Raw genomic sequence first — 22,107 nt, 5'->3', positions numbered from 1 at the left:
TGTCCTAAAAGGATTAGCAGCCCCTGCGGTGAAACCCGGGACTGCCCAGTAGCTCAGTTTAAAGTCGCGAGGCGCTGGGCTCCGCCTTCCCCGCCCTTCCGGCGCAGGCGTTTTTCCTCCCGCCGTAGTTTGGCAATTCTGTGCCCCCCCCCCCATCCCTCTACGGCCGTCTTCCCTCGCCTCTAACCCTGTCGCCCCAGTGACGTCACGGGTCGCGGCGGCTCTCATTGGTCCATTTCAATAGTCGCGGGCTACTTGAACTGCAAGAGCAGCCACGGCACCGGCGGGCTGCTAGCTACTTCTCTGGGCGTCCTGACCCCTTCGTGCCCGGCTGTGCCTACCTCCATACTTGGCGACCTCCTCGATCCAGCACGGGCCCGAGCCGGGTGAGCGGTCGGCGGCAGGCTGGCTCGGGGTGTAGTGGCGGCGCGGGCTGGAGGGTACCTCGGCGAGGTCGACGTGACCAGTCGCGGGGCGGAGTGAACGCTGCTTGGTGCCGCAGGCTGATCCGGCCGCCCGCCCCCGGGAGCAGCGATGTTGGGCAGCTCCGCGCCGAGGCCTGCGGCCCGCGAGGCGGGCTCGGCGCTGCTAACACTGCAGCAGGCGGCCCCCCAGGAGGACCAAGAGAACATCAACCCGGAGAAGGCGGCGCTTGCCCAGCAGCCGCGGGCTCAGGCCGGCCTGGCGGTGCTGAAGGCCGGGAATCCGCGGAGTTCCGCGCCGCAGCAAAGACTCAAGACGCGGCGGGTAAGTGGATACGACTCATCTGTAGGAGGGTGGCCTGAACGAGAGTTGGGCATGGGCTAAGCAGGCAGACAAGAGTGGCTAGAAAGCTTTTTTTTTTTTTCTTTAAGGGGGCTTGGATTTGGAGTCCACTCGGTCCCTGATGTAGTTTGTAGGACACTGCTATAGTTTCTTCCAATATTCTTAACATTACAGCCCCTACTGGCACTGTGCGTACGCTGCCGATCTGTTCTGTATCGGAGGCATCTTTCTGTATGCATAATGGGGTCAGAACAAGTCTTACAACATGGGTAGTGTTTGGCGTCTTTGCTCAGTGCTTTTCCCTCCACTTTCAAACGCCAGGCACTGCCCCAGGACATGGTTCCTTTCCCTCTATTTGCTTAAGAGATAGTGAGGAAAAAGTGTAAAGTACTTCACTTTTGGCAGATTCCGCCATTTTAGCCAGATTTGCTCTGTTGCTCCACCCTGGGGCGAAAGTGGTGAAACTATTTTTCTCCCATGCCTTTTCCTCAACTCGTTGACATCTAATGGTTTTACATCCACCCTTAATTAGTTTGTAACTCCACCTAGTTCTTAGTCTTTGTAGGAATGCCTGTGACAAATTGGAACATCTCTTTGATAACTCTAAGGTATTCTTGGATTTTGTCTCAGAAAGTTTAATATTCCTGATAATGTATTTGGGAGTAAAAGGAAAGGCTCAGACCCATAAGGTGAAGAAGGCAAACTGCATTTAATAAGTTAAAAGCCAGAAAGTAATTTCCTTTTAGGTTGCACCTCTTAAAGATCTTCCTGTCAATGATGAGAACGTTGCTACTCTACCACCTTGGAAAGCAAACAGTAAACAGCCTGCATTCACCATTCATGTGGATGAAGCAGAAGATGACACTCGGAAGAGGCCATCTGAATCTAAAAAACCAGAGTGCGAAGATGTCCTGGCTTTTAATACAGCTGTTGCTTTACCGGGACCAAGAAAACCACTGGTACCTCTTGATTATCCAATGGACGGTAGTTTTGGTAAGTTTTAAGGAAACTCTTAATCAAGTTGTAATTATTTGATTAGGTTAATATTTTACATGTTAAGACACTGCCTTACCTGATCAGTATGATACAGTGAGTTAGGTTTACTCTAATAGGCTTAGGATGAGTGTAATTTATTTCAGATGTCACTGCTAACCCTTGAACACTTGACCTAGTGACCTACAAATCCTAACGTGGCACTCCTTCCAGGACTAATATAATTATTAGTCATTGAATGCTTAATCCATCCCACACGTTTGCTTGTGTTCGTAATACTGGCAAACCTCCATTTCAAAGAGTAGTAGAGGGTGAAGTCTTACATACTATGAAAAACCAACATCTCTTTCTGTAAAGCTGGTTTGAGTGGATCATGTGGTACCAAAAAGTGACACACTGTCCCGCAAGTCAGTAGGTGTCTGTTTGCCCTAAACCATTTGTAGCTGCTGAAGACAGATCTGCGATTTGTGCTGTTTCTTTACCATAGAGCTGTTGAGTCACATGATAATTCACTAATCCAGTTTAGTTTTAGTTCCACTGATTGGCTGGTGGTTGGGAGCAAGAAGATCCTTTGGACATAGTTTTTGTTCAAATTTTGCAAGAAAAAATTTTTATTTGATTTTATTTTTGTGCTGGGCATTGAACCTAGGGCCTTGAACGTGGTAGGTAAGTGCTTTACCAGAGTTACACCCTAGTCAATGAAATTTTGCAAGAAATTTTTAACATCAAAGTGATCTTTGAAGTGGAAACAAAATGAATATTCTTTGCTTTAAAAGATAGTTTAAATGATAAAAATTGAGTCACTTATGTTGTTAATCTATTTGAAGTCCCATAAACAAACTAACTATTAACACTTGTTATTAAAAACCATGATACTTGATTCTAGCTATTCCCTAGTTGTGCTTTGAATATGTCATACTATGAGGTCTGCAATCTCTCAGGGCAAACCTTAGATACCACCCCAAAACTTGGATTTTAAGTTCTTGGTCCTAACAGAACCATTGTACCATCTGTTCTTGTAATACTCCACCCTCTGGTTAGTCTATCAATAATTATTTTTCTAAATATCATTCTAAAGCTATATGGACAGAAATACGAAGACTAGAGTCAATAATTATGTGTGTGTGTGGTTTTTTTTTGGTACCGGGGATCAAACTCGGGATCATGCGTTTTCGAGGCAGGCGCCGGAACCACTGAGCTAAATCCCCGGCCCAAGAGTCAATAATTATGTACTTTGCCATAAGAAATCTTTTAGTTGGATGAAATAAACAAATGCATTGGTAGTGTTAGACTTCTTATATTTTGTCAAAGCAAATTAAAAAGTTAATTTGATCATAACTTTTGAACTGTCCCAGATTCACCACATATTATGGACATGTCGATTGTATTAGAAGAGGAAAAGCCAGTGAGTGTTAATGAAGTACCAGACTACCATGAGGATATTCACACGTACCTTAGGGAGATGGAGGTAAAGGCTCTCTGATTCCAGTTTGTGTAATATATTCATTAAATGTAACTGAAATTTAGAGAATGTTTAAACTTTGTTTTTATGGTACTTGGGATTGATTCAAAGGCCTTTGTGCTGAGCTACATCCCTAGTCCTGGCTGGGCTTGAACTTGGAATTCTGCTTTATCCTCCCAGAGTACTGGGATTACAGGCATGTGCCACCATGCCTGTCTGTAATATTTAAGTTTTAAATTACTAGCAGATTACTCTTAATGCTATACTTGTTTATGGTAGCATCTTTGATAATGGTAAATAAGCTAATTACAATTTTAACACTACAAAACTTTTCTCACCAGGTGAAATGTAAACCTAAAGTGGGTTACATGAAGAAACAGCCAGACATCACTAACAGTATGAGGGCTATCCTTGTGGACTGGTTAGTTGAAGTGGGAGAGGAATATAAACTGCAGAATGAGACCCTGCATTTGGCTGTGAACTACATTGATAGGTTCCTCTCTTCAATGTCTGTGCTGAGAGGAAAGCTTCAGCTTGTGGGCACTGCTGCTATGCTGCTAGCCTCGTAAGTCCAGCTTGGTTCATTATTGGGTTCATCATCATTATCCTTCTGTACAGAGAAGACATTATGATTTTTAAAAATTGTAACATTTTAACACACCACACAGAAATATACTCACCCAGAAGCAGTAGAATCACAAGGCAAAGAGTCACTAGGGATGTGTGGTAGAAGTTGAGAGGTAAAAAAAAAGAAGGACATTGTTTTCTAATCCAGAATATTAATCTTCCTAAGATCTAGATTTCAGGGTACTTTGAACAGAGAGACTGGCTACCTTCCATAATAAAGTACTATCTGGCAGGCATATAAGCAGTATATTCTCCCCACTGGGACCTGAAAACAATGATTTAAGAAAGAAAACATGAACTGTTTAATTTTAGATTTGTATTTCCTAAGTTTTCAGCTACATGGTGAACTTTTGCATTGTTCCAACCTTGGAAAACTTTATGCCTCTCATTCATTTCCTTTGAGGTAGAAGGATCTCAAAGGTCCTTTATTGATTTAGGCCTTTTAAGCAATAGTTAGTCTGCTAGAAATGATGGCCACGTTAATAGTGGAAATACATTTGGTAGAGAGTGTGAGTTTTGGAATCATTCCAAGTATTCTGCTAATGGGATTTCAGAATTTGGATAAGGAACCTTGTTTTCCTTTTAGGACTTATTTAAAACTTTTTTCATTATAGAAAGTTTGAAGAAATATACCCCCCAGAAGTAGCAGAGTTTGTGTACATTACAGATGATACTTATACGAAGAAACAAGTTCTGAGAATGGAACATCTAGTTCTCAAAGTCCTTGCTTTTGACTTAGCTGCACCAACAGTGAATCAATTTCTTACCCAATACTTTCTGCATCACCAGCCTGCAAACTGCAAAGTTGAAAGCTTAGCAATGGTAAGTTAATTTTATTTTGTTGCAGATTCTTAATAATTAGGAGCAAGCTCTTGTTTCGTTAGTGTAGCTTTGCTCAAGAGATTCAATGTTCCAGGGACGAATGTTGTAATACAGGAAAAAAGCCTACCATCAATGAATGTCAACATACAGTTGGCCCTCCATAACTATGTTCTACATTCATGGACTCAACCAACCACAGATTGAAAATATTCAGGGAACAACTTGTATCTGTACTGAACATGTATAGACTTTTTTCCTTGTCATTCTCTAAATATAGCATTTATATTTTTTAGGTATTATAAGCAATCTTGATTTAAGGTATATATGAAAATGTAAATTATATGCAAATAGTATTGACATATAAAGGACTTGGGTGTCACTAATTTTGCTGTCCATGAGCAGGAGGTGAGGGTTTGTGGAGAGGTTTCCCTATGGGTGGGTACCAAGAGATGACCATATTGGTAAAGTACAGAGTAGTAAGTTGAGGATAAAGTCTTGGGAGAAGGTAGTCAGAGTTGTTTTAAAAGAGGGACGATATAGGAGACTGGAGCAAAGCATTTAAATAGTTGCTGTGTTTAAAGATGAGGCTGTAGAATATTTTATCCAGGGTTGCTAGAGCCTGTAATAAAAAAAAAATTGCATCAGAAAGTAAGGGTTTGAGATTTGCTTTTTAGAGCTGTGATCCTAAGTATTTTTCATTACAGTTTTTGGGAGAATTAAGTTTGATTGATGCTGACCCATACCTAAAGTATTTGCCATCAGTTATCGCTGGAGCAGCCTTTCATTTAGCACTCTACACAGTCATAGGACAAAGCTGGGTATGTATTACATTGTCTTTACACATCATCTGTATGGCAGATATGCTGGTACCAGACAAGTTAAACAATTGTTCCATAGAACTGATGGCCGTCTAGATCTTAGTTGGAAAAACTGCTCAAATATATATACTGTTTAAGACCTCTTATCTATTGAATCAGCATCTGAAAGTTTATTTGTAAACTTGGATTTGAAAGGTGTGCCTAAAGGATTTTGCCTATCTGATCTGTTGGCAGGGAAAGCAGTAAAAATGGATCAGTCAGCATAAAAGATGGAATAGTAGGTTCAGAAAATGCAATTTGTCAGTTGACTGTTAAAAGATTTGTGATGAAACTTAAACTTGAGCCAGCTATTAATTCATTGTATCTACTGTAGTTTGTTGTGTTACTAACAACAAAAACAGTAGTTCTTTACTCCCTTCTCTGCAGCCTGAATCTTTAGTTCGAAAGACTGGATATACCCTGGAAAGTCTTAAGCCTTGTCTTATGGACCTTCACCAGACCTACCTCAAAGCACCACAGCATGCACAACAGTCGATAAGAGAAAAGTACAAAAATTCAAAGTAAGACTTGAATAATGAAGATACTTGTTTTTCCAGAATGATTCAGAAACTGTGACATTTTAACTTTATTAAAGGTCACACTTAATGTGCCACAGACTCCTAAGAAGCTGTTCTCTTAACAGATCATGTGTTTGGCAAAGGTTGTAGTTAATGCTGTTTTTGCTGGGGGGGTTGGGGGAGAGCTGCATGGATGTTAAAATCAGCAGTGATTTTAATTAACCTAATCAGAAATAGCATTTTGTAGTTTCCAGTGCATGTATTATCTAGGATCGCCTTCTTCCTATGAATGTTTACTAAAAGTGGATTTCCCCCCTCTTACAGGTATCATGGTGTTTCACTCCTCAATCCCCCAGAGACACTAAATGTGTGACAGTGAAAGACTGCCCTCATTCAGTCACTTGGAGCACATGGTGTACAGTTTTTACCTTAGGTTTTAATTGCACAATCATTCTGAATACAGAAGTTATGGCCAAGGACAAGTTATGGTATCTATTCCTTTTTAAATGGTTTTAATTTGTATATCTTTTGTACATGTATCTACCTTAGATATCTGGCTAATTTTAAGTGGTTTTGTTAAAGTATTAACGATGCCAGCTGTCAGGACAAGAATTAATAAACTGATTGGAAATCTTGATTTCTGTAAGTCAAATTTACTTTGTGATGAAACTATGACCATGATGTCCTTTAGAAAAGTTAACTTGGCTTACAATTTATTGTACAATGGAAAATGTCATTTGAAACCTGTTAAGGTTTTGAGGTTACACATGGGTTGGAAAGTTTTGTGAAAATTAACAGACAAAAAATTTCCCAGAAGGTTCATTTTAAAGTGTATTTTAAAACCCCAAAAGACTCACTATAGAATTGTGAATAAAAAGTATCCAGTCATTGTTAGCAATGAATAAATATCCTTTTAATAGTTATATATATATATATACAAACATACAACTATGTTAGCTTTAGTTAGTAGCTCTCTTCTTTTTTCTCTTTTTCATTGGCTTTTTACTTGGTGCTTTTTCTTGTTTTGCACTGGTGGTCTGCGTTCTGTGAATAAAGTAAATTAACAGTTCACTAACTATGTTTGTTAAATGTTGGATCACTGAAATAGGTCTTCTTTATATGATATACAATGTGGCAGCTATAAGAATAAAATACAGTAACTTTGAAAGACATCCTACTTTATCGAATTATGCACTAATTTTTGTAAATCATAGGGTGAAGAAACCAGAGAAAGAATAGTTGAATATGTAGTGAAAAAGGGACGTCTTTCTATTGTAGAATAAGAGAGTAAAACCATTGGGTAAATCTCTAAAGTTCCAAGCATGTGTATATATTTGAAATAAACCAGAAATGTGTTACCTTATTTTCTTTGGGTTCTTGTCTGGTTCTAAAATGATCATTTCTTCTTCTTCACTATCTGAGAGTACTATTGGGTCATCTATGAAAATGTCAGGAAAGCAATATAAGTAATCTCTTAAAATTTCCAGGAGTTTATTTCTGTCAGGTTCTAAAACTACCATTTGCATACAAAAAGCCCAAAGTTACTCTGGAGGCTTACAAATACATGTACTTTGTTGTTCCCAAAATTTCTTTCCTCGAAGTAGAACCCTGGAGCTCTGGAAAAACTCATGTAGAAAACTTACCCCTACACTGTACTTGACACGTGTTGTAAGGAAGAAGTTAGGGGGAAATATATAGTATCTTTTATAGAATCAATTTGAAAAGGAAGCTAATAGTCTTAGGATTTATTTTTGCTTTTCTCCTTTTAAAAATACCAAAAAATACCCAGAAGCAAAACTATTAGGAAAGAAGGCACATACATTCTAAGATACTTTTGCCAAATCCTTCCAGAAACTGCCAATTTACACTCTATAATTATAAGGAATAGTAAATGAAAAACCCATTTTCCATACATATTTATGAATGCTAGTATTTTAAATACTGTCAAAAACATTAACTTAAAAAAATGCTGTCATTTTTTCCTTTGAACTGACTTCCTTTATTATCATGGTTGACCCTGAAGAATGTTAACATTAACAGTTCTTTTGTATTTTAAGATTGTTTCATATCTTTTTAGCCCATCTTTATCCTGAACACTTAATGTGTATGTACCTTTATATGTATTTATATGTGTGTGTGTATACATATACACTGATGTGAATTAACCCTTTTTCCAGTTGATTCATTGTATATCAATTTTTTACAGTTTTAGCCTTTAGTCTGTTTACATTTTAGAAAGGCTTTACCTGCTCCATCCTCCCAGATATCTCAGGTTCACTTTTCATTTATTCAACTGAAAGTATTCTTCAAACCAGAAACAGAATGTCTATTAACCTTATTATTCTTAGAGGATTACTGTACTAACCAAAGAGGTGCATATAAGTATAAGGTCTCTAGCAGTGAAGAAATGTAGACCACATGTTCACCAGTAAGGGAATGGTTAAACCAACTAGGTCCATTCAATGATACAGAATTCTAAAAATTTTTAAATAATGTGGCTGATGTTATATGCTGACATGGAAAAACTAAAGGTAGTTCCCTGTTTTGAAGCAGCTTACTTCATTCCCCATATAGTGAATAAATACATGGAACAAGTTCTGGAGTAATACCAAATAAAAGTAAGCCATTGGAAAAGTTGCACAAGGGTTCCAATCAGTGGAGATTTTTTTCTTCACTTATTTGCCTAATTTCCAAAACTAAAACTCAGCAGATTCTCTGTAACATTCATAGCAATAATTTCCTTTTATGAAGCCAAGCACTATGTGCATTACACTCAAACAAATTCACCAAATTTAGTAAGTATAAGTATCCTCTAGTTCCAAGATCACTGCATGACTTGTTTGTACTACATAAAGCAATTTGTGATTTTACTATAGACCAGGCAAGAACAGGTAGGACTGACATCATTCCAGGCATTCTGGGAATTTTGTGAATTCTAATACTGAACTCTTGAATATGATAGCACTAGCCTCAGTTATTTTATACTAAAACAAAAAATTCAATTTCTTGATCATCCAAGCTACATTTCAGGTGTTTAATAGCTGCACAAGGCTAGTGGCTATTGTACTGGACAATGCAGATAGAGAATACTTCATATTACAAAAATACTATAAAATAGTACTATGTTATGACATGGGCCTTGATAAATATATGCAAAAGGTAAAAAACTTAAAGAATTGGTGTTAATATGTCTTATTTAGTTGAAATTTAAATCACAAAACAGCCCCACCTAGAAAGGAAAAGATATCCCTATATACAGCTGTATCAATATTCTTTGTATAGGTTTCTCTGATTTATCCATATATAGTTAATATACAATGTTATCTGTAGATGTATTTTGTAAGCAAACATCGTATAAAAGCCATAAATCACCTACCTTGGCTTCCAATATCAGAAACTCCTGCTCCAGTGTCCATTTTTATATTGTCAAGAATGACAGCTTCATGACTGCCACCTTCGTCCTCATCTTTCTCAGAGTCTTCAAGATCACCCCAGGAGTTTTCTACTCCCTCTCCAATCCGGGCAGTTCCAGAGGTCCAGAGCACAGGTTTAGAAACACTTACCAAGTTAAGAAAACTGAAGAACAAAGCACTGCTACTTAATAGACTAAACAGCTTCTCCCCGCATGCACAAAGCCCTGGATTTGACTCCCAGCACAAAAAATACCTCAATTGTAAACACCTTGTCCATGCTATCAATATTAAAGAATAACTTTCCTAAGGAAAACAAAATGCTGTACACTTGTTTTTTGGTTTGCTGTGTTTGCAGGGCTAAGAGTCAAACTTGTGGTCCTGAACATGCTGTAGGCTACTGATGGTGAACCTTGTAGAGCTTTCAATGGTAACAAATAACTGCATGTGTGCCATGGGTCTGCCACCACTGGTGGAGGCAAATGCTCTACCATTAAGCTATATCCTCAGCCCCTAATTGGTTAAGACAGAGAATTTTCTGGTTTTTGCAGTGTAACAAGAGAAGCTGAATGCTACACCATCAGTAATATGACTCATATCACTAAGTTTTTAAGTGTTTAACAGTACATATTTCAGAAAACAAATGTCAATGTACACATATAACTTTAATAAAGCCCAATGTGTTAATGAATATTCTTGTTACTGCAAAGACCACTCAATAAAGATACACTTCTGAAGGAGGTTCCGCTTCAGCAATGATTTCTCCTGCTTTCTCCTCAACATCAGAAGTATCAACGGGGGCTTTTTCCATTTTAAATGCTGTGATCCTTTGATTTGCTATAGATTCTGCAAAGCCAAACTTTCCACCTTCTTTCCTATATGAGGTTTTGTTATTTTTTGAGGGAGTGGGATGATGACATGAGAGAAAAAACAGGAAGGAAAGGAAAAAGTTAGCCTTTGGGGAGTGAGAAATACGAATTAGTTTAACTTAACCTCACAATTTATGTATGTATGTACTTATTTATTTATTTTGTTAAATTCTTTTATTGGTACATTGTAGGTATACAACACAATTACATTTCTCATTGGGAATTGGACCTTTACATAATGCATCTTGGTTCTTATTTTTTCCCCATTCCTAGCCCTCCCTTCACCTCCTCCACCCTTCCCTATTTACAAAGACTTTATTTCCATTTTTTCCATTTCTCATCATTTTTCCTTTCCCTTCTTTACTTTCCCCTGCCCTTCCCACCACCCCTACCCCTTTGGACCTTTTCTTCCTATTTTGCATTATCAATTATTCATTCTAATCATTGGTACATTTTAGGTATACAATATAATGACATTCATCATTGGATATTTGTACCTTTACATAATCTCTCTTGGTTCTTATTTTTCACCCTTGCCCAGTCCTCCCTTCAACCTCTCCATTCCTATTTACAAAGATTTTGTTCCTATTTTTCTATTTTCTCATATTAATCCCATTCCCTTGTATCCTTTCCCCTACTCCTCCCACTTCCTTCCCCCCTTTGCCCCCTTTTCTTCCTATTCCACATTACCTATTATACATTTTAGTCCTTATTTACACTTTCAGTTTCTCACACCAGAGAAACTATTCGGTATTTATACATGTGTGTCCTATTTATTTCACTTAAGAGTATCGCCTAACCTCACAATTTATTATGCCTATCAAGAGAAATGTTTACTGAACCATGTACTGGGCATGTGACAGATGCTTAGAAGTATGTACATTCTCTAATGCTCAAACTACCCCTCTGAGGATATCATTAGGCTCGCATGAGCTAGAAAAGAATACTGAGCTGCTAGGTTACATATCTTAAGATCACATGGTAAGAAACAGAAATGGGAATCAACCTGTTTATATTTTACAGTTACTAGATTCTTTTTTTCCTAAGAAAATCTTATGTGGCTTTTCAATATAGATGTTTAAAATGGAATAAAATAGAGCCTACTCAACTTTCTCTTTTTTTTTTTTTTTTTGGCGGTACCAGGGATTGAACTCAGGACCTTGCACTTGTGAGGCAAGCACGGTGCCACTGAGCTAAATCCCCAGCCCTACTCAACTCTTTAAAACACACTAAGTAGTATATTCAAATGAGATTAACAAATAAAGACCACGTGAAAATCATATGGTTGCTCTTGTTCAAGAAGTCCTAACATGTTATAAAAAGACTATTTACTTCTGAAAAACTTACCTCACTTTCTGGTCGTTCTCCAAAGCTTTCTGAATTAGCTCTGTAATTTCTGCTACTTTCACACCAGCTATTTTACTACATCTCAAAACCTGTTTGTAAAAGTGAATTCTGTTACTCAAAGACAACAAACAAAATGGCTTTCTCTAATGATATTAAGCCATGAAATTAACTTTTCTACCTTTCTGTTTTAAATAGAAAAATAACATTGTAAAAGCAAATTAAGGCACAATGCAAGAATTGTTATAAAAATTTTGCACGAGTATCTGATTAAGGGAACAGCCTCAAAAACTTTAATATGAGATACCATGGAAGAGGTCACAGATACACAAACGCTCAGGGAAGCACTAACTTCCTTTCTGTGTAAGTAATCCACAGAAACAGGAATCTGGATAGTGGTTAGGATACTACTGATAACAATTATGATGGTAATGGAAACTAACATTTATTGAATACCTCATGTACACGAGATGTTGTGCAATATATCTCTTATCTTTGTATCCTAACAAGGTGTTAGTAGTAACATCAATTCTCCATTTTAGATTATGAAATCATTTATATGAAGTCAGTTAGTACAAGGCAGAGCTAGAATTTGAACTAAGGAGTTCCTTTGCTCTTAACCAGATACATACTACATGCTATATGGCACTCTTATTTCCTAAAGACTTCCATGAGAATCTGATATGTAGCTGGGTTTGAGAACCACAGCTTGCTGTACCAAATTCTAAAACTATTGTTTTACCTAATTTCTAGTATTTGTTAAAAAATAGAGGTATGAATCATTCTTCACTGTAAGAAAACAAGTGCACCTATAGCTGAAGGGCTAAACATGGCAGCAGTGAGGAAGGGAAGAGGTTATCTCACAGCCACCAACCAGCAGAATGTAATGATGGTACTGAAACCAAATGCTAACATAACCTGGAATTGATTATTGAAAGCATCCTTAATTGGCTTCCGGTTAAAAGATTAACTTCTAAAAAGAGACCTATTCTTAAAGAGACATTAGTCAAAGCACTAACCTGATCTTTTAGTAGCATTATTCCACCACTAGACTGAATGGTACAAATCTCTCGATGCTTGTTCATGGCAATCACCAGCAAACCATCCATTACACGTTCTTCTCGTTCATTGGGATCCACCAATAAGTACGTTCTGAAATGAATATTAAATGGTCCTGCACAAGTCTTAGGCTGAATGCTTGTCATTTTTAGAGTAATGGATTTTTTAAAAGTTGACATCAATAAATCAACATAGTGAAGGTCTAAGCCTATGATCTGCGTCACTAATGAAGAGTCAAGAAAACTTTTTATGAACATGAAAGAATGCTTGAGCTATTACAGTGAAATCACATTAAGTTCAGATTGGTTTTATTTAAATATATAATCTAAACTTTATACTATTTCATATAAATGACTTCTGGCTCATTAATAAAAACTTCAGATAACATTAACTTAGTTCATTTTAAGTTCATTTAATATTGTAATACACTGTCTAGGTTCTGCAAATGGCACATTAAAAAATTACTATTTCTGCACCATCCAATACATTTGCCAATATATGGTTATTGATCCCTTGAAATGCAGCTAGTGCAAACTGAGTACAATACTCAATTTCAAAGATTCAGTGGAAATAAAAGAGTATAGATTTATCATGAATAATTTTAAGATACTAATTATTTTTATATTAGGTTAAATAAAATATATACAAATTAATGTTACCTGTTTCTTTTTACCTTTTAATGTGACTACTGGAAACTTTAAAATTACATTTATGGGTTGCATTTTTTTCTACTAAACAATGCTATTTATTCTGTTTCCCTATATAAAATTCTATACTACAATGACTAAAGTAAAAATCTTTTCTAAAGTTTTCATGGATAAAATTGGTAAAGTATCTTTTTGGTTTCTGAAGATTTAAGGCTCTAGCTTACACTTAAAAGTCCATTATATAGACCTAAAAGACTACAAGTGTTCTGCTGCAGGGGGATCTAGCAATGAGTTATGAAGAAACTAGCAGACAGCTGAAGGAAAACAGACCTTTTTCCTGTTTGCAAACTATTCTTCCTTATAACCTGCTCCTAGAACTACTCTATCTCATATGCTTAAAAATATCATCTTGTATTAATTCACAGTAATTCTTACTATTTCCCCAAATTAAGACAGTAAATTCAAAATCTGTTAAGAATGTCATGAAAAGCAAAATGTTGAAAGGTGTAATTATAGAAGAGCTTTGTCACTTTTATTGAGAAAGCTCTTTGCCAATTATTGCCCTTACAAAGAAAGAAGTGTAAGATGCTTTAGTTTTTCTTTTATTTCAAATGTTTATTAGTACATGTTTGTAGTTATAATTACATTCACTGTAGGGAATTTGTACATGTACATTACACATCAGTTTTTTTTCCATTCCCTCCACCCACCATGGTGCATTAATATCAAAAGAGGGATTTATTCATTCATTTTTTTGAGTAGAGTAAACAAGTTGCTAGCTGCATCTATCATTTTAGCCCATGACAAGGCAAGACTTACCCTTGCTGAAAGAAGGCAAAACTGACACAAATGGGCATGTGGTGGATGCTCAATGCTACAGGATCACGCTCTTCAGGAGTATACTGTTTCAAAAGAAAAGGTTCAATATTAACAGTCACTAAGTTATGAACATATAAAAAATCAATCATCTTGTGAATCAAATAAAAAAATGACAGTCCTTTAATCTTCAGAGAGTACCTAAAAAACTTTTTACAAGTATCTGTTTAACATTGACACTCATGGCTCCCAAAACAGTATACATTTTTCAAAAACTTTTGAGATATAATTTACATCCCAAAAAATCTACTCCAAGTATGATATCATGCGATTAAACACACAGGTATCCAAGTATCATTACAGATCAATGTTAAAATGTGGTGTCTGGACCAGCACCATCAGCATCATCTAGGGACTCTAAGTAAAAACTCTCAGGTCCTACCTCTCTGATCTGCTCTGGAAGTGGAGCCTAGTGATATTTATTATCAAGCCCTCCAAGTATTTCTGATAGATGTCTGCCATCTATTTTGCTTGATGAATAAAAGTTCTAGAGAGATGTGAATCTGGTGAATCTCAGTTCTTTTCAGTTATTGTGAACAGCTCATTGTGCTGAGAATCATGTATATTTCACACATGACCCCTAAAACACAAGCCATCTACAACATGACTCTACTAATAACAAGTTGCTGGCACACCTAGGATACTCATAGAAAAGTATGCTGATTCAAATCATGGGAACTTACCAATGTGACTTCTTCTCCTTGGACAGAGACATCAGGTCTTCGGAAGTGACATAAGGCAACAACTGCAGCAATGCTGGCAGCATCAATAATATTTCCATCATGATTTAATAAATGTATGTCCACACGTATTTGCCAAACCTGAAAGGGAATTTAAGATGAAAATAAATCCTCATTAATCACAACCAGTGGCTATTTATCAGGAAAAGTAACACTGTACATAAACGTTTAATTGCTATTAAAACATGCTGTTAATGTTTCTAGTTTATCAATAAAAATGTAGAAAAACTTTAAGCCCAAACAAGTATCTGAAATGTTAACTCATTTTTCTGTGAGATAAATGGAACCACCACAACCACTCCAATCTTATATCTAAGATTTTCCTAATGCCAAAAGTAATTATGTTTTTACTGTGTCTGAACACATATCATAAAGTTTTTGGTTTTATATAACATTTAGGATAATCTTACAAGGACTGCAAATAGAAGTATATTCAAGTAAAGAATGTAGGAAGCTAAGTGACTTGTCTAGAGTAACAAAGCTGGCCAAGTGGGTGGTGATGCATGCCCGTAATTCTAGGATTTTAGGAGGCTAAGACAGGAGGATTGCAAATTTGAGCCCATCCTGGGCAAACTTAGTGACTTAGCAAGACTCTGTCTCAAAAATAAAAAGGGCTGGGGACATAGCTCAGTGTGAAAGCCCTGGGTTCAATCCCCACTACCCCCCAAAAAACAAAAAAAAACAAAAACAAAAGGGCAAATCATCAAATAATAAAGTTCTAATGTCCTCATGTGGCATAATTTCTTAAGACTAAAACTTCCAATAAGAACTCCCCCACTGACTGACTATGTAGCTCTGTGTAAATCAATGAAGGATTTCATCTGTTTTTCCTCCATAAAAAAGGAAAACACTACCTGTTCCTATCAACTCAAATAACAAAAGAAAATTAATGACAGGTCATATGAAAAAGCCACAATTTCTGTGAATAAAACATAAGTCCAAGTTGCTGTTTCCATCCTTTTAAATGGTATTTTTTGTTCTTTCAGAGAAAGATGGTAAAAAGGTCTAAGGGTATCCACTCAAACATTTTCAGTGACATAAACCAGTACAAAAGTAAATTAAAACTTCGAGAATGAAAGCACAGATTTAGGAATCAATAAATCAATAATATTCATCCTAAAATTAAGAATTTTGGGCATATTCCCCACCTTTTCACCAGCAACAACACAGAGAGATTCAGTGTCTATACACTTCGAATTTCTTAAACATCTTTCCAAGAGTCGATTCAACTTCACCAAGAGATCTGACTGCCTATGAAAACAGAAATGGGCCAATGTCATGAAATAACACCGGCATTCAAACAATAGCTCGCCACTATTAGGTTCTTCTATGGCTAAAGCAGCTTAAGAAAAAGATTTAAATACCTGCCAGGTTCAAAAGCTGGAGCAGCCATTTGAGAGAGTTCAAGGTTAAAGAAAAGAATACCTTCTGTTGCCCTATTGAGTTTTGGAGCAACAAGTTCACAGGAAACCTGTCCAAGAACTCTGCAAAGATAAAGGTACAAAGCAGTTAACTAAATGCATGTTTTCCAATTAAAATTAAAGAAGAGTAACATCCTCAATGTTGCGATATATCATAAGGGGTAGAAATTATATATAAAATATATTAGAGGTCAGAAGGAACTACAGGATGTTTATATACATTTATGATTAAAAATTTAAAGTGTGTCCACAAACCCAAAAAGTTTTACATCAAAGGGAAACGTATTTTTCGCAGTTAAAACACTTTCCAGACTTCTGAACTGCTTTACAAAAGCCGACTCATTAAGGTTATTTTCAAACCTCTCTCGGTGGAATTCTTATCTAACATGTATCCTGTTACCTTGTTTTCCCAAGTTCCACAATACAGCACCCATAATCAGTTCCAAACGAGATCTTGATGTTCCTATAATCATAGGTTTGTCTGCCATCCAGCCGCTGCAAGTAAAACATTCATTTATTCCTCCGACAAATATTTCTTAAGCAACTATTTGGCCCTAGGGTAAGCATAAGGTGGCACCTTAACTACGTAAGCCCAATAAGAAAGTGGAACCTAAGTGCCGGGCACGACAGTGGCTGCGGTTACCTAAGCCTTGAGAAATCCCGGAGGCCCACAGTAAAGTCTGGAGTTTAGAAACCACACCAGGCGCTGCCCCGAGGCTGCCTGGGCCCACGCGGGCCAGGTCTGGTAGCCCACACTGCGCGACCCTGGCGCCCACGAGGCGCCCAGTTCCGGAGGGGCCGTGTACCTTCTTTTCTTCGATGGCGCGGAGCAGGAAGCGGCGCTCACAGTTCGAGAGCGGCGTTTCCTTCATGGTGTCGGGTCACAGCCGCACGGGGACAGGAGTCAGTGGGCAAGGGAGCTCTGAACCTCTTCACGCTGGCCCAACTCGCTGAGCGTCGCAGAAGATTTACGTCAGGGGACGCGGGGGTGGGGGGAGGGGGGCGGAACTCCGGCGGTCGCTAGTGCGCATGCTCAGAGCAAAACTGTCAGTTGCCCTTGCCCGGCTAGTTAGGGGTGGGCGGTTGGGGAAATGAAACATTTTCTGGTTATCTATATCATCGTGAAGTGCGGGCGAGAAAGGGGCACAAACCTCCATCAACGTGATGGAGATTAATATTAGCAGCGCTCTTTCACACTTTACCCCTTCCTTAATCCTCGCTGAGTAGAGTCTGAAGAGGTACTATTGTTTTACGGGTGAGGGAACTGACATTTGGCCTTGAGAAAGCCCGAAGAAGGTTTGAAGAGGATTCTATGAGAAGCCCTGGTGCCAGGGAGGGGAGGCGGGAGAATGGGGAGAAGAAGAAAGCAAAGACGATGAGCTGGGATGCTGTTGCAGATGAAGGTCAAACCGAGTTGGACCCAAAAATTTGGCAAGAATTTTGAACATTTCACTTTGTGATGAATGGTGCTCTTACTACCGTGGAGTGAAATATAATTTACTGTTTATGTCTTATCTGTCCAGTCATTTTAAGTTGATAGACATTTTTACAGGGTTGACAGACATTTTCGTGGGGCCGACCTATCAACCACTCAGCTTTTTGGAAAAGCAAAATCAAGCCGTACTTAAAAGGAGTTCAAATTTAGACTCTGCCTCTGACGAATTCTGTGGCTAGGGGCAAGTTACTTAGCTTGCTGTGTCCTTCACATTACTCACCTACAAAAGACAGGTGATAAACCTATTTGTTATGAGGAATAAATCAATACATGTAAAATGCATATAACAGAGCCTGACATAGTGTAAGCATCATTGAACTATTTATTGTTTTGTTTCTTTTTGCTTTAGAAGTGGCAGGCACTGTAACTCCTACACTTTCCATTCGGTTTCTTTTTTCTCTTCTCACACATTTTATTTTCTACTGCGATGCATTTTAGTCTCACTTTGTACCACCTGCAATTCATGTACTCAATAAATATATCAAAAGGGGCTACTATGTACCAGGAATAGTTCAAGTCTGAGAAGATAAGTTGTTTGAAAGAATTTATGTTCTCTTTGGAAGCAACAAACAAAAAGCTAACCAAATAGAACAATTTCACAGTGATCAGTGCTATTGGAGATCCTATATTATAGGAGTGGTTGCAGAAAGAAGTGACTTAAAAAGGTAAAGTGTTTCAAGCAGAAGGAATAATGTGCAAAGACTGAAGCGAGATGATCTTAAATTGTCCAGGAATAGGAATTGTAAGGAAGAAGAGAAGTGAAAGTGGACGTAAATTATTTTTATATATTCAATTGAGTTTTCAACATAAACAAGAGATTACAGGGTATGGATCATTCAGGATCTTTAACAACATAAATTCATGTGTGTAGCATAGTTTCACACCAGAGCATCTGGTTAAATGCATCATTTAAGTGTTTGTTCTCTTTCAGTGGGCATTTAGTAATTTTTCTTTCCCTTCAGAGAGAAAATGGGCCTTTATTGAAATAGTCTAGTCTTTCCTGCAAGCCAACTTGGTAATGGAAAGAGAATAGACTTTTATTACATTTTACTATTAATAAAATTTTGTATATAAGCATGTTCCAGCAGGGTTCTGTGTCAATTAAATTTCTACAAATAAAGTCTTATTTTAAAATAATTATTGTGGGCTAAACTCATTGTAATGAATAGAGTGATAGGTAAAATAATGACTCTTTGCAAAGATGTCCTTGTCCTAATTACTGGAAATGTGAATATGTTACCTAATGCGGTAAAAGTTATTTTGTAACTGATTAAATTAAGGACTTTGAGACAAGTAGATTACTCAGGTCAGTCCATTGCAATAATAAAAATCCTTCATTGAGGCAGGCAGTAGAGTTAGAGAGTACAGGGGAGATGTGACAAGAGAATTAGAAAACAAGATGCTGCACAGCTTTGAAGATAAAGGAAGGGGCCATAAGACAAGGACCATAGGAGTGTCTAGAAGCCAGAAAAGGCATGGACTTTCTTAGAGTCTCCAAAAGGAAAGTTACCTTATGGAAGGAAGGTAACCTTATTAGATTTCTGATATCTAGCGCTATAGAATAACAAATTTATGTTGCTTTGAGCCATTAAGTTTGAGCAACTTGTCACAGCAGTGTCTTACTGTTACAGCAGTGGAATGTTATAACAATATACCATAGATCAGGTGGCTTATTACCAACAGAAATTTCTGTCTCACAGTTCTAAAAGCTGGGAAGTATAAGATCAAGGCACCAGAAGATTTGGTGGCTAGTGCGGACTTGCTTTGAGTTAATACATAGTCCTCTTCTTGCTTTGTCCTCTCTTGGTGGGAGAACAAAGGAACTCTCTGGGGCTTCTTTTGTAAAAGAATACTATGATGGTTAATATTGATTGTCAACTTGATTGGATTGAGAGACACCTAGGAGATATGTAAAGTGCACTTCGAGGTTTGCCTGAGTGGGTCATGGCAGCCTGACCTTGGGGACTGTATTTGGTCCCTGACCCTTTCTTCTCTGGCCTTTCCCCTAAATTCTTTTTCTGGATGGCATAAGTTGCACAGCTCCCCTCTGCCATGTCCTTCTGCCATGATGTTTCCACCATGGAGCCTGCCAACCACGGACAGAAAACTCTGACACTGTGAGCCAAGGTAATCCCCTCCTCCTTTTCGTACGAAGTATTTTGCCCCAGCAATGAAAATATGACTAATAATACAAGGACTAATCCCCTTCATGAAGCCTTCACCCCTATAACCTAGTCATCTCCTGAAGGTCCTACTTAATACCATTTCGCCGTGAGGATTTCAACATGTGAATTTTGGGGGAACACAAACATTCAGTCAATAGCGAGCAAGAAATAGGAAACTAACAGATTGTGAGATAGCATACAAGATGCATAGTTAAAACTGAATTTTGGAAAAACTGTAATTTTTAGTACAAGTATGTCCAATGTGTCCCAAATATTTCACAGTACATACTTATGCTGAAAAAGTTTATCTGAAATTCAAATGTAACTCAGTATTCTGTAGATTTTCTTCAGAACTACCACTCAGGCAACTCTGAATTATAATGTTTTTTATTCATTTATGTACTAATTTGGTCTCCAATTTCTTTTTTTCAAAAATTGGTTTTTTTATTGGTACATGTTTGTAGTACTTAATGATTGTGTTCATTATGGAGGGTTGGTACATGTTCATGACATTATTTAATTCTTTGTTATCTCCTTCCCCTCTTCTTCCTCCTCCCTTCAATTCTTGGACCCCTTCATATAAATAGTGGTGCCTCAGTTCATGAACTTGATTCTTTCCACAATTCTGATCACAAATCTAGTTGAATGAGAACTGAATCAAATTCAGAGGTTAGGTTCAATGTTGACCTTATGGGGAAATTTGATTTGGTTCTCATTCAGTTCAATTTGCAACCAGAATCGTGGAGAGACTTCAGTTTGTGAAATGAGGTATATATATATAAAATCTGTAGTACATAATGGTCATGTTCCTCATTGGAACTTGGTACATGTGCAAAACATATCACAATTCCCCTTTAAAAATCTCATTTCCCTTCTCTCCCCTTCCCTTAGTCTCTTGGTACCACATGTTAAAGATATATCTCGCTATTTCCTACTGTCTATCTTATTTTTGCCTTTTATGTGTATTTTGGTTTTTCATATATGAGAAACCATACACCATTTAAGCTTGTGTGTCTTATTTATTTCATTTAACAGTATGGTCTCAAAGTACATCCATTTTCTTACAAATGACTCAGACTTATCCTTTATGGCACATTTTCTTTGTCCATTCATCTGTTGATGGACATATTGGCTACTTCTAAGATTTAGCTATTCTGAATTGCCCTGCTATAAACATGGACATGCATGTATCATTGTAATATGATGGCTTTAGTTCTTTTGGAAAGAAACCTAGAAGGGAAATAGTTGAGTCCAGTGGGATTTCTAGTTTTAGTTTTTAAGTAATTTCTATACTGAATTCCACAGTGATTGTACTAGTTTACACTCCCACCAATAATGAGGTGCCCCATTACAGCCTCTCCAGCATTTGTTATTATTTGATTTCTTGATAATAGCTATTTTTTCTGGAGTGAAATTGAATCTCAGTGTTGATTTAAGTTGCGCTTCCCAAATGTCCAACAATATTGAACATTTTAATGTATTTATTGTCCATTTGGACATCTTCCAAGAATTGCCTACTCATTTCAGTTGCTCTTTTTTTTTTGATTGGAGGTATAAGCTTTTTGAGTTCTTTATTTATTCTAGATATTAGTCCTTTGTTTGAAGAATAGTTTCAAAATTTTTCCCATTCTGTAGGCTGTCTCTCCACTCTGAAGTTTGTTTCCATTGCTGTGCAGAAGCTTTTTAATTTGATGTGATCCTATTTATTGATTCTTGGTCTTGTGCAACTGGGGTTCTTCCCCGAAAGCCCTTGCCTGTGCCTATGCTTCAAGAGTTTTACGTATTTTATCTTTCAGCAGATTATTTAGGTTTTAATATCTAGATCTTTGATCTATTTTTATTTTATCTTAGTGCACGGTGAGAGATATGGATTCTAGTTCAATCTTCTGCATATGGGAGCCAGTTTTCCCAATACCATTTGTTAAAGAGGCTATCATTTCTCCAGCAAAAGTTTTTTTGCCAAAGGTCAGGTAGCTGACTGTGCCTCCAGTTGTTTCTTCATCCTCTATCCAGTTTCATCAGTCCACAAGTCTGTTT

The 22,107-nt window shown here is 37.4% G+C and overlaps 2 protein-coding genes across 2 annotated transcripts; one reads left to right on the top strand and one right to left on the bottom strand.

The window, feature by feature from the left end:
* Positions 1-242: 242 nt before the first annotated feature.
* Ccna2 (cyclin A2) lies at positions 243-6,681 on the top strand. Its single transcript, XM_004854928.4, has 8 exons — positions 243-747; positions 1,512-1,758; positions 3,114-3,226; positions 3,562-3,785; positions 4,462-4,669; positions 5,374-5,487; positions 5,914-6,047; positions 6,369-6,681. The coding sequence occupies exons 1-8, from the start codon at positions 535-537 to the stop codon at positions 6,415-6,417; spliced, it is 1,302 nt and encodes a 433-aa protein (XP_004854985.2). The 5' UTR covers positions 243-534; the 3' UTR covers positions 6,418-6,681.
* Positions 6,682-6,932: 251 nt separating this feature from the next.
* Positions 6,933-17,398, bottom strand: Exosc9 (exosome component 9). The gene is made up of 12 exons (XM_004854930.3): positions 17,217-17,398; positions 16,811-16,905; positions 16,354-16,473; positions 16,138-16,240; positions 14,933-15,070; positions 14,193-14,275; positions 12,687-12,819; positions 11,671-11,759; positions 10,183-10,329; positions 9,421-9,602; positions 7,404-7,482; positions 6,933-7,088 (listed from the first exon to the last, which is right to left on the bottom strand). The coding sequence occupies exons 1-12, from the start codon at positions 17,280-17,282 to the stop codon at positions 7,004-7,006; spliced, it is 1,320 nt and encodes a 439-aa protein (XP_004854987.1). The 5' UTR covers positions 17,283-17,398; the 3' UTR covers positions 6,933-7,003.
* Positions 17,399-22,107: the final 4,709 nt, after the last annotated feature.

This window comes from Heterocephalus glaber, unplaced genomic scaffold (assembly GCF_053883595.1).
Source record: "Heterocephalus glaber isolate CG9 unplaced genomic scaffold, H.glaber_assembly_v1.0 deba00001586, whole genome shotgun sequence".
Lineage (NCBI taxonomy): Eukaryota > Metazoa > Chordata > Mammalia > Rodentia > Bathyergidae > Heterocephalus > Heterocephalus glaber.
The sequence above is the reverse complement of the archived record's forward strand: the minus strand, read 5'-3'. Positions and strand labels throughout refer to the sequence as shown.

What these genes read in the sequence shown, in the direction of transcription:
- Exosc9 (XM_004854930.3), bottom strand. Translation starts at nt 17,282, where the DNA reads ATGAAGGAAACGCCGCTCTCGAACTGTGAGCGCCGCTTCCTGCTCCGC. An exon ending in GTGGAACTTGGGAAAACAAG is followed by an intron (nt 16,474 to 16,810) that starts GTAACAGGATAC and finishes TTATCTTTGCAG; the next exon opens with AGTTCTTGGACAGGTTTCCT. An exon ending in GTGTTGTTGCTGGTGAAAAG is followed by an intron (nt 15,071 to 16,137) that starts GTGGGGAATATG and finishes ATTCCCTTTCAG; the next exon opens with GTTTGGCAAATACGTGTGGA.
- Ccna2 (XM_004854928.4), top strand. Translation starts at nt 535, where the DNA reads ATGTTGGGCAGCTCCGCGCCGAGGCCTGCGGCCCGCGAGGCGGGCTCG. An exon ending in GCTGCTATGCTGCTAGCCTC is followed by an intron (nt 3,786 to 4,461) that starts GTAAGTCCAGCT and finishes TTTTCATTATAG; the next exon opens with AAAGTTTGAAGAAATATACC. An exon ending in AAGTTGAAAGCTTAGCAATG is followed by an intron (nt 4,670 to 5,373) that starts GTAAGTTAATTT and finishes TTTTCATTACAG; the next exon opens with TTTTTGGGAGAATTAAGTTT.